The sequence below is a fragment of the Littorina saxatilis genome, linkage group LG2 (genome assembly GCF_037325665.1).
Source record: "Littorina saxatilis isolate snail1 linkage group LG2, US_GU_Lsax_2.0, whole genome shotgun sequence".
NCBI lineage: Eukaryota > Metazoa > Mollusca > Gastropoda > Littorinimorpha > Littorinidae > Littorina > Littorina saxatilis.
In genome coordinates, this window is record NC_090246.1 from 7988963 (window position 1) to 8000578 (window position 11616).

General features: G+C 48.6%; 2 protein-coding genes and 1 long non-coding RNA gene across 4 annotated transcripts in view; 1 reads left to right on the top strand and 2 right to left on the bottom strand.

Moving 5' to 3' along the window:
• The window catches only part of LOC138958108 (uncharacterized), a 353780-nt gene that overhangs the window by 309372 nt on the left and 32792 nt on the right, over window positions 1-11616 (top strand). The gene's annotated exons all lie outside the window — the stretch shown is intronic.
• The window catches only part of LOC138958105 (dehydrogenase/reductase SDR family member 7B-like), a 34756-nt gene that overhangs the window by 20941 nt on the left and 2199 nt on the right, over window positions 1-11616 (bottom strand). The window contains exon 2 of one of the 2 annotated variants that reach the window (XM_070329168.1): window positions 11439-11598. In XM_070329168.1, the coding sequence (XP_070185269.1) occupies window positions 11439-11586 (148 nt within the window). In that variant the 5' untranslated portion in view covers window positions 11587-11598. Of the gene's footprint in view, window positions 1-11438; window positions 11604-11616 lie in introns of both variants that reach the window. The other variant, XM_070329167.1, reaches the window with a different exon arrangement.
• LOC138957068 (uncharacterized) lies at window positions 433-4854 on the bottom strand. Its single transcript, XM_070328242.1, has 2 exons — window positions 4727-4854; window positions 433-4216 (listed from the first exon to the last, which is right to left on the bottom strand). The coding sequence occupies exon 2, from the start codon at window positions 2902-2904 to the stop codon at window positions 433-435; it is 2472 nt and encodes an 823-aa protein (XP_070184343.1). The 5' UTR covers window positions 2905-4216; window positions 4727-4854.

Consider the following 11616-nt stretch of genomic DNA (forward strand, 5'->3'; position numbering starts at 1 on the left):
CCGGAGACCTCCTCCCTCTCAGACAGCCAGAGGAAAAGTGAAAAAGCAGGAAGAAAGAGAAATCTGGGTAATGACAAGTTCCTGTCCTAGAACATTCTAGAACATTCTAGAAAAACTGGTTTAAAAAGCTGAATGAAAATATGAGGTTACACAACCACATGTCCCGTTGGCCCAGTGGTAACAACGCCCACCCCACAACTCAGAGGACCCCGGTTCAAACCCCACTCAAGCCTATATTTTTATCCCTGTAATAATACATTTTTGTTTTGTGTGTGTTCGTGTGTATGACTGTACATCAATTCCAGATTTTCTTTATTTTTTCTCAAATTTATTTTCTAATTATTTACAATGTCAACCTGTGGCTTGACAATACCCCCATGGTTAGCTCGAAATTCCTTGGAAATTCGTAACTCAAGTCAGGTGATCCCCAACTCATCTCTTCCGTCGGACATACAACCGTGTTCCGAAGCGAACCTCCTTGCTTGCAGCATACCTACATCCAGCGTTGGACGCAGGCTTGATCGACCCTATCAGATCCACCCCAACCTTTTCGAACGGCACCTGAGGAATATGCATCTTGCCCAGCAACGTCTTGGAGACTCTTCCTCGGGGAGTAATCTTCTGACAGCGATCACAGGAGATACAATACCTGCGAATGTCCTGACACATTCCTGGCCAATAGAAGTTGCCCCAAATCCGTTCTTTCATCCTCTTGGCCCCCATGTGACCAGTCATTGGTGTATCATGACCCAATTTCAGGACTGCCCGTCGTAGTGGCTTAGGTACTACCACCTGTGTGTGTTTTCCTTTCTCACCCCCATAAACTCGCTTCAGCACACCTTTTGCGAACGTGAAGGACACTTTCCCATCGCGAGAAACTTCCTTCCCAGTTCTTGCCGCCTCGCGTGTTCTCTGAAGTGATGAATCTCCCTCCTGGAGTTTCCTAAGTTGCTCTGGTGTAACATCTAGCTCGTTTATCACTTGAACCGGAACAGGTTCGTGCGGCTGAGCCTCCTTTTTTGCTTGTGCCCTCGTAACCGCTAACAACCCCTTCTTTGGATAGACAGGAACATTGTCCATGGGACTGCCATCAGCAAACCTCAGCCTGTCACCGATAAACACGTCAACTCCCAAGTCCTTGATGACCACACACTGAACCAAGCCCTTCACGAAAGGTGAGTCTAAGTCCACTAACGCCCGAGGATATTCTCCTTGAATCTTCAGGTCGGCCAAAACGACCTTCTCCGTGGTGCCTAGGTAATTATCCTTGCTAACATGCTCAGGTCGAATATACAAATCATCGGCCCCGGTATCTCGCATGGCACCTACCACCTTCCCATCCACTCGCACCTGAAGATCCCGTCTCCAGTTGATCTTCTCGCATTGGTCGCACAATGGCTCCAGATGTGCCCACAAAGGATCTCGACCTTCTAATTTCTCAGTGTCTTTGGACGGACTTCGATCACATCCAGCGGAGGTACTTGCAAGGTGAATTGCATTCAGCGCTGTACATGTGCGAATCGAATGGCCCGTTTTTTCACATTTGAAGCACTTGTTCGCCTTTATCAATTCCGTTTTCTTTTCCGGCTTCATCTTCTTCACGAACTCTGCTACCTTCTTTGCTCTATCACCAGTCGATGCGTTCTTGAAGTTAACAGACCCTGTCCCCTTCTCCTCCGCCTTCAACTGTTCTGTTCGCCAAAGATGCTTTGGCTGAGACGCCCCAAACCCGTTTGAACCACGCGCTTTTCGATCAAGTTCTACCTCTTTCTTGGCCTCAAGATGTATGAACGCATATTCTGCTGCTTCCTTAGCTGTTGTAGGCTGCTTCTCTTTGACATGTAGCGCCAATTCTCCCGCCAAGGTACCCATGAATTGTTCCAGCATGAACACCTCGATGACCTTACCTGGCTCTTCCTTGTCTATATCCAGAACCTCAAACCAGCGATCAAACATCAGCTTCTGTCTCCGTCCAAACTGTTTGAAATTCTCATCCTGGTTCTTGGTGATACTCCTGAACTGCCGCCTGTAGTGTTCCGAAGTAAGTCTATATTCCTCCAATATTGCCTGTTTCACCTGAACATAGGACGGATTAGAATTCCCTTTCAGCAATTCATTGTACGCTTTCCGTGCTTTCCCCGACAACAGGGGTACAAGACGAGAAACCTTCTTGAAGTCATCCCACCTCCTTGGTGCACATATGTTCTCATAATGGAGCAAAAAGAAATCGATGTCTTCATCGTCCTGCATACGCGGTAAAGAAAGCTTGTAATCATCCCGCTCTTTGTTTCCCTCAGTATCGAGCCGAGTCAATGTGGAGTCAAGATGACTCTGCTGCTCCTGCATTTGAGTTTGCATCATCATGAACTGATCTCTCTGTAAAGCCAACTCCTCTTTTCGACACCGCATCTCCTCTTGATGAAGTTGTTCTTGTGCCTGTAACTGGAGATGTTGCTGTCGTAACATGGTCTCCATCTGCTTATCCGCCCGTAGCCTTGCCTCATAGGCCGCTTTAGCCGAATCAGTCCTTTCAATCACAAACTGAGCCAATGCCGAACTATCCAACCGCAACTTCTTACCCATATCAGCATATGTTTCCATAGCAGCCTTCTCATCAAACTCAGGCGGAGTCATGTTCATGGCCATCTGACTATACCCCGGCGGAGAAGTTTTTGGGAAAAAGAAACCCGGGTTAGTCCTACCCTGATCAACTAAATGTACCTGTGGTGACCCTCTCCCAGCAAGCATCTGACCTCCGCTGTCCATAGGGAAACGCGCTGCCATACGAGGCGTACTAGTCAAAGTAACACTCACTGGTGATTGAGAAGTTACCACAGAACCGGTAGTGGTACTAGCGACGACCTTCCCAGAACGTAACTCTAATCCCCCTTGATTAGTAGTCATCCTTATCTATAACAAACACTTCAACTTGACATCAAATGATTGAAGCAATAGGATCAGTACCTGTCTCACCCAGAAAGAGGAAAAAAAACAAGAGAAAGATTTAGAAAAGAAGACAAGAAATTAGCAAAGATTGACCAAGCACCGGGTGATAAGGTTACCCTAGGGACTACTGCACAGGTGGATCCTCCCTGCACAGAACTTGCGACGACTTGTCCTCGTCCCCAGACAGCCAGGCAGCTCCGCGTTATGCTCCACAGCAACTCCGGATGCCTTCCCAATCGCTTGATACTTGAGTCCACTCACACCTCAATCATCCATCGACAAGGACAAAACACGAAACCAACTTTACCAAATTCAATCTATCCCACCGCTGCCACCAAATTGTCAGGGCCAAAAACTGGGATCCCAATCGATCGCAGCCAATGGTCCTGGGATTCTTTTTGTTTAAAGTGATAGACTGGATTTATATTGGTCGATTTCACTACACACACACAATCACTCAGTTATTCGCCCCATACTAAAAAGATGTATTTTCTAACACAATGTTTTAAAAGATAAACAAGAAATTTATTACGTTCAGACAAACAAACAGGACGTCACTACACATTCACCACCGTTACCTTCCACAAATATAGAATACAAAAAAGACGATCTGAAACACAAGAAAACAAAACGTATAGTGTGGAAAAGGCAATAGCCTAATACTAAAACCAAAACACAATACAGTTGACTTTCCCCTGTCTAGCTGGGGGGTTTTCCTATTGATGCTCAGATAATGAGATCAAAACCCCGGAAGAAGTCGTTCACCCTTCCTCAAAAATATCATGACAGTTCCCAAAAATCCAAAACTCAAAACAAAATTTTGACCCCAACCTAAGATGACGCCATCATCTAATTAGGCCGACCCAAGTTCAAAAATGTCTTGTAAATAGTCACATCTTCAAAAAAGAATATAAAATAATGACATCGAAGTTCAGTGCTCAAAAAGTACGAAGTAGCTATTCTGTCTTCAGGAGTGAGGTCTAGAACTCTTTATGATCCAACTGGCTGGTTCGGATCACTATACGGACTGTTGTCAAACACTTAAAAGTCTTTAGAGTCCATTGCCAACTGGGTATGTTTTACTTAACAGTCTGTAGTTCATTCACGTCAAGTTCAGAACATCTGAGTCATGGTTGGTGGCGCAAACCCCATCTGGCGACGCCCCCGTAATCGTGTAGTTGGCCCACGTCTCACTCAGAGTTGGCCCACGTCTAGCTCTGGGTTGGCCCACCATCCCTCAACATCAGTTTGGCAACAGCACTGCAGGTGCCTAAACATATGTTATACCGAAACCCCATACAGTAATACAACTTCCGCTTTACATAAAGTTCCGTAAACAATCCAATTCTTATGAAATATTTACAAGTTTTCTAGTTGCACAACCAAAAATTATCCAAAATTTGGTACAACCGTTCAAATATGTCACAAGTGACCTCATTGGAGATAATGAATCAAAACAAGTTCACAATAAAACAAATTCCCAACATTTGATTTTAATTTCCCCATCTGAGAACATGTTCCTTACTGAAGGTCATTTCCTTCTTGGTCTGACTTCCTAGTCAGCCATATTTGAATATTGTTACCTCCATGTTTCCCTCTAAACCTTGCTAACTCAAAATGTTAAAATCAGGATATTTCCAAACAAGAGAACTCAATTGAAGTATGTTACACCTCTATCACACCAAACCCTACGAGAAATGTGATAATTTCAAGACAATGACACAAACAACTATCCATTCATTCTACAACATGGCTATCTGAGGAGAAAAGAAATACTCACAAGTCCCATACATCAGGGTCCACCTGTGCAAGTCCAAGAATCCAGCACAAACTTCTCTGTCCGTTAACTTCACCCAACCATAGAAATGAAATTCACTACGATTTCAAACAAGAAATACATTAGTGCCCGCATGGGGAAGAAAATAATTTCTTCACAGATGCCTCCAAGGAGCACAGAGAATTGCCGGAGACCTCCTCCCTCTCAGACAGCCAGAGGAAAAGTGAAAAAGCAGGAAGAAAGAGAAATCTGGGTAATGACAAGTTCCTGTCCTAGAACATTCTAGAACATTCTAGAAACACTGGTTTAAAAAGCTGAATGAAAATATAAGGTTACACAACCACATGTCCCGTTGGCCCAGTGGTAACAACGCCCACCCCACAACTCAGAGGACCCCGGTTCAAACCCCACTCAAGCCTATATTTTTATCCCTGTAATAATACATTTTTGTTTTGTGTGTGTTCGTGTGTATGACTGTACATCAATTCCAGATTTTCTTTATTTTTTCTCAAATTTATTTTCTAATTATTTACAATGTCAACCTGTGGCTTGACAGGTGGGATGCGCAAGATTGGAGAAAGCTGGCCAGGTTTCTGGTTTTTCGCGAGAAAGCCGGGAACAAATTTGAGAGAAATGGAACCATCCTTCTCGAACGCAATATCCTTGTCTAAACCCGACAAAGAGTGCACCTCACTACCTCTCCTTGAAGTAGAGAGAAGCGTTAAAAACACAGTCTTACGCGTCAAATCGGCCAAACTGGCTGACAAAAGAGGCTCGAACTCTTCCGAGGCTAAGAAACGTAAGACCAGGAACAAATCCCATGCAGGGAGAAGCGATTTTGAACGAGCTGCTAAAAGGGCAGCCCCCTTAATAACACTAGCGATAACCCCTCCGAGCGAAATTTTGTGGCCTAATTGCGCGAGGGTCGAAGAGATCGCCGACCTCCGGACCCTAATAGAAGAGGGAGAAGCCCCCTGATCAGCCAACCACGACAGATGGTTGGCTACATGAATAGACCTAGGTGAAAGAGGTTTAACCCCGTTAAGCGCGCACCACCTAGACCAAGAGGCCCAGTGCGATGAGTAAACCGAAGACGTCGATTTTCTATGTGCATGTCCAACGAATCTCAGAGTAGGGGAAGAGGCCCCTGCCCTACGCAAAGCGCTTCGGACAGAATCCACGCGTGAAGGGCCAGGATCTGTGGGTTCTCGTGCTGAACGCCTGACCGAGGCTGCACGAGATCTCCTCTTTTCAGGGCGAGAGGGATCGGGGGCCGAACTGCTAGACGCAGTAGGTCGGGAAACCAGTGCTGGCTTGGCCACAGAGGCGCGACCAGAACCAGCGCTGGTTTCTCTAAGTCCACTTTCCTGAGGACTTTGCCTAAGAGGCAGAACGGAGGGAAAGCATACGCCGGAAGATCTGACCAATCCACTTCCAGAGCATTCACCTTCCAGGCCAGAGGATCCGGGAAGGGGGACACAAAGAGAGGAAGTCTCGCCGAAAACCTCGTCGCAAAGAGATCTATCTTGGGCTTGTCGATCTGCGACCAAAGCCGCTGCAAAGACTGGTGTGTGAGAGTCCACTCTGAATGAACAATCCTGTCCCCTCTGCTCAAAGTGTCTGCAAGGACGTTCAGACTGCCCTTCAAGTACACTGCTGACAACAGAATGTGCTGGGCGTGACACCACTTGAGAATGCGACATGCAATGTCGGAAAGACTGTGAGACCGAGTCCCCCCCTGCTTGTTCACATACGACGCCACGGACATGTTGTCGGTGTGAAGACGTACATGACTGCCCTCCAGGAAAGGCTTGAACGCTAGAAGCGCCAGGGAAACGGCCTCCAACTCCAGTACATTGATATGTAGGGAGGCCTGAGAGCAATCCCAAACTCCCGAAACCATGTGCTCGTCCAGATGAGCACCCCACCCCGTCAGAGATGCGTCCGTAAACAACTCTCTCTCCGGCGGTGGACGAACAATGGGAACACCCCGGAACAAATCCGGAAGAAGCCAAACACCTGTGGTCTGCTGAAACCAAGTTCCCAGAGCGATCGGAACACTCCAGTCCTGGGATGTCTGATCCCACCTTGACTGCAGGGAGGCCTGAAAAGGCCTTTTGTGAACCCTGCCCAACGGAATGAGGGAAGCCATGGATTCCATCTGACCCAGAACCGAAGTCAGAACCCTTGCACTGGCGTGATTCTCTCCGTAGAGAGACCGAATCAGACCCTGAAGCTTGTCGATCCGCCTTTGAGACGGACGGACAGACCACCGAAGTGTGTCGAATTCCATGCCCAGGTAAGTAAACGTCTGGGATGGTTCCAACTCGGATTTTGTCAGGTTGACAGAGAAACCCAGCTGTGCCGCCCGGCTCAGCACCCTGTGCGTATGAGCCTCGCAAAGCCCCCTGTTCTGGTGAAGGATTAACCAATCGTCCAGGTATGCTCTGAGACGGATGCCTTCCTGTCTCACAAGAGCGCAAAGCTGCCTGACCACAATCGTGAAAATCCACGGAGCTAAAGACAGGCCGAACGGCAGAGCCCTGAACTGGTAAGCTTTGCCGCCCCAAGGGAAGCGAAGCCACTTCCTGTCCGCGACATGTATGAGGACGTGAAAGTAAGCGTCTGTAAGATCGATCGACGTTGCCCAATCTCCCGGCCGTAAGGCCTCCCGAACCGAAGTTGGAGTTTCCATGGTAAATTTGATTACTCTCAGAAACTTGTTCAAAGGAGAAAGATCTAACACCGGCCTCCACGCCCCCGAGGCTTTCGGCACTACGAAAAGTCTGCCGTAAAACCCCGGGGACCGCGCGTCCAAGACCTCCTCTATAGCTCCCTTGAGCAGCAGAGCCGAGACCTCCTCCTGGACCGCGTTCCGTGCCACCAAATCCTTTGGCGCCCTGCAGGGCGGGATTATCCTGACCAGGGGAGCCTTCTGCCCTGACCAGAGAAGCCGGAACCCCGAACACACTATCCCCGTGACCCACTTGCTGGCCACCAGTTGCAGCCAGGAAGAAAGGGCCCTGGACGGGCCGCCCGCTACAACCAGCGCGGGGGCCACAGGGATGTGTTGTTCGGGGAAGTTTCATTGGGGGTGAGGCTTACGCCCCGACCCCCTGGAACCCCCGAAAGACTGACCCCTCTTAGGGTATGGAGCTCCACGCCCCCTACCCCTGGAGGAGAATGACTGCTTCTGGGCCTTCCCACCACCTGACGAAGACGTCTGAGGCTTAGCAGAAGAAAACGCCTGAGTCTGAGACTTGCCCTGAGGCTTCTGGAAGCCCTGTGAAGCCAGACGCGCGATCGCTACATCCCGCGCGTCCTGCGTCTCTTTCTGGAGTGCATCGAAAGACGCCTGCCCTAAGAGAGACCCCTCAGCAAAAGGGGAGACCTTCAGCCTCTCCACAGTCGCGGTGTCCCGAAATCTGGACCCCGTCAAGAAAGCTGATCTCCTTGAAAGCACTGCGTGAGTATACAGCCGGGCAGACAAGGCAACCTGTTCTCTAGTCACCTTGCCCAGAGTAGCCAGCAGTGTCGAAACATCTGTTGGCGACGCATCGAACCGAAATTCAAAAGGATCAAGAGATGTGGCAATCGATCTCGACAAAGACCTTTGCAGAGACTCCGACAAGGACGTGAGCTCCAGCAAAGACCTGCCGACTTCCTCCAAGGCTGAGAGAGAACCGTCAGTACATGGGACCACTCTATCCCTATTGTACCCATCTTCTCTCAAAGCAGCAAGTTCCGGCGTCACCGGAAGTGCCCCTGACGGCAGAGCAAAAGTGTCAATCAGGCTCACAGGATAAGGGTTGAGCTTGAACTTCGGAACACCGGAAGCTGCTCGAGCCCCAGGTTGAGCCAGCCAAGAGACAACGTCTTCCGGAGCATCGCCGTGCTGAACCAACAACGGCACCGCCGGTTTGCGTTTACCACACAAGACGTTCGCCATTTCATAGGCAATAGTTGACGATTCCCGGAAGCGGAAGCGAGGCCGTTGCTCCTGTGCACTCCGGAAATCGTCAAAAGCAGACCGAGGTGGGTGAAGCTGAGCCCTGTCCTTCACCACCCCTTCCGGAAAGTATCTGAACGCCGTTTCCGCCGCCAGCGCCACTGCGGCTGACAGCTTCACGGGCAAATTCAGTTGGGAATCCTCTACCACTGAGGCATCCCCGTCTTCAGCCCTACCCTCCGACTCGAGATCAAGCTCGGAGCCAGGAGGCAGAACATCAGACAGTTTATCGTCGGCAGAACCGACCACTTCCTGCCCCCTGGGCGGAAGAGGACTAAAACGGTCCCCGATATTCTCATAAAGAGACGTACGGAGGCGCTCGTCCTTTCGCTGCTCATAAGAACTCTCACGGCCTCCAACGCACGAGAGAGCCCCCTGAGCTCGCACACCGGCAAGCGGTGTAGACATACCTTGTACTGGTGTCACATTCAGGAGAGACACCAACTTGGTACCCCCATCCTGCGAAGCATGGACATCCGCCCGAGTCACAGTCGCCGAAGGCTTAGCGGAAGTCGAAGCCGGAACTGCAGGAGACTGCCGTACCTGTGCTAAGGAGAGAACATCAGAAACACCAGACGGAAGCGCTCGTAATTCCTCCCTAGTGGAAGATAATTCCGACGCAAGTGTCGAAACTTGAGCGCTCAAAGTCAACAATAAAGACGCAACTTCAGTTGGCGCTAACCCAGGGCAGCCATCTGAAGTTGAAGCAGAAGCAGAAGCAGAAGAAGAAGAAGCTTTGCCCGAAACACCACTCTTGCCAGAACGTAAACAAGCCTGACCGGAAGTTAAACTGACGTCTGCTAACACGGGAGATTTAACAGAAGTTGAATCAGAAGAAACAGACGCGGATTTTCCTGCGCCCTTCTCTCTCCTCGAGCTACGTTTAGGAGGCGAATCGTCAGGCACCTGCCTCGAACTCGGCTTCCTTTTCACGCTATCAACAAGCGCAGCCTCCGCCATAGCAAAAATAACTCACGAAAAATTTCAAAGAAAACAATTTCAGAAAAATTTCACAAGTACAAAACGAGCGACGAAAACGTCGCTAAAGTTATAACAAAACGGAAAGATCTCACCACACAGCTAGGTAAAGGTGAACAGATAGGCGACGACCAAGGGGAGATGCCAAAGCCAAGGACTAAGGCGAAAAACTGCAAACAGCAGGAGCGTACATCAGAAGCGTCCTTCCCAGTTGAACCGCTGAGAGAGAATGATACAAATGGCGGCGTATGCGCACGCATACGGATGTTGGACCGGACATCGGTCTGATATTATGGGATGGATCACTCTTTTTTAGGGTGGTCTCCCTTGTTACCAAGGGGAACGCGTACAGCGTTACCAGCACTGAACTAGAGTTAATTGCTATATGTGAGTTGGGTAATAATATGTAATTTAATGGCCTCCGCGCCGCTGCAGGCAAACTTGAATTCGCCGCGCAAAGTTATCAATCACCCGCACACACTCCTGTTGCGAGATTCCGCGAATGGTTGTTGTGATGGCTCTCTTGAGTTCTGTGATTGTCTGTGGGTTGTTCCTGTAGACGTTGTCTTTCAGGAACCCCCAAAGATAGAAATCTGGGGGATTTAAATCCGGGGGAGGCCATTTGGAGCATGTTCTGTAGAATGAGCATAACTTTCCTGAAAGACAAGCTAGAACGCTAAAATTTTCTGTGCAAATCATGCAGAGGCTACTTGTGTGTGTAAATAAATTTTATGAAGATTGCTTTATTTTTGTTCAATTTAAGACGTTTTGTTTGGGTACTCTTTTTTTTGCACACAAGAAATATATAAAACAGTTGTACAGTGGAACCCCCCTTTATAAAACCTCAAAATTGCGGAGAAAATCGGGTCTTACATAGAAGGGAGTTTTTAAATGGGGGTAAAGTTTACAGAGGTTATAAACAGAAAGTCAGAAAACAAGGTCAGCTTAAAAAGGAGGGATTATTAAATTGGGGGGGGGGGGGGGGGGGAGAGGGGCAGGCTTAAAAGGGGGTTCCACTGTACCTGCAATGCATTTTGAAGGATACCACTGTGTTGTTCCCGAACTCAGTGGACAATAGGTCAGTAATTGGACCTGGATTGAAAATATAAACGAGTCCAAATGCCCTGGCTACAAATCCAATAAAATTGTTCTTTCACAAGACCTCCTTGATGTCAAAACTATCGGGCAGTCGACACGCCAGGGATCAGGAGAATGTTGATCAGTGAACAAAGACCGAGGCTTAAGAATAACACTGGACAAATATAGTTTTGTCATGAAAATATACAGAAACAAGAGAAAGTGTCCTCTCATTGGAGGTGTCCTTTCATGGGAGGGGTCTTACATTGCAGGTACAACTGGAGTAACATATCATAATGATATGGATACAACATATCCTCATGTCAGGTTACCCTCGTCACAATTCTGGCTGCATTCTAGCTGGGGAAAGCGAGCTAGTACACTGCTACCCATCACCCCCCCCCCCCCTCCCACCCCTTTATCATATGCATGCGTGCACACTTGGGTGTTCGGACACCAAGAAAGTGACTGCACAAAGTTGACTCCGAGAAATATATCCTTCATCAAACATGAGGGTCAAACCCACGCCAAAAGCAATGAATGGGGTTTCATGCCAGCGCTGCTACCGCCTGAGCTATCTCCCCTGAGGGAAGTCTTTAATCGGGGATCTTAAAACAGATGTTTCACTATATTGTGATGCCTTCACCTCACCTTCGCCCAGCCCTGAGGAAGCTCCAGTAATGAGCACCACCTTTCCCTTAATGTTGACTTTCTTCCCTCGTTTCAGCAGCGACAGGATGCAGTACAGCACACCCACAGACACCAGGCCGCCGCTTACAGACTGCAAGCTCAACAGCATCTCTGCCTCAGTCTATTCTAAAAAATGAAA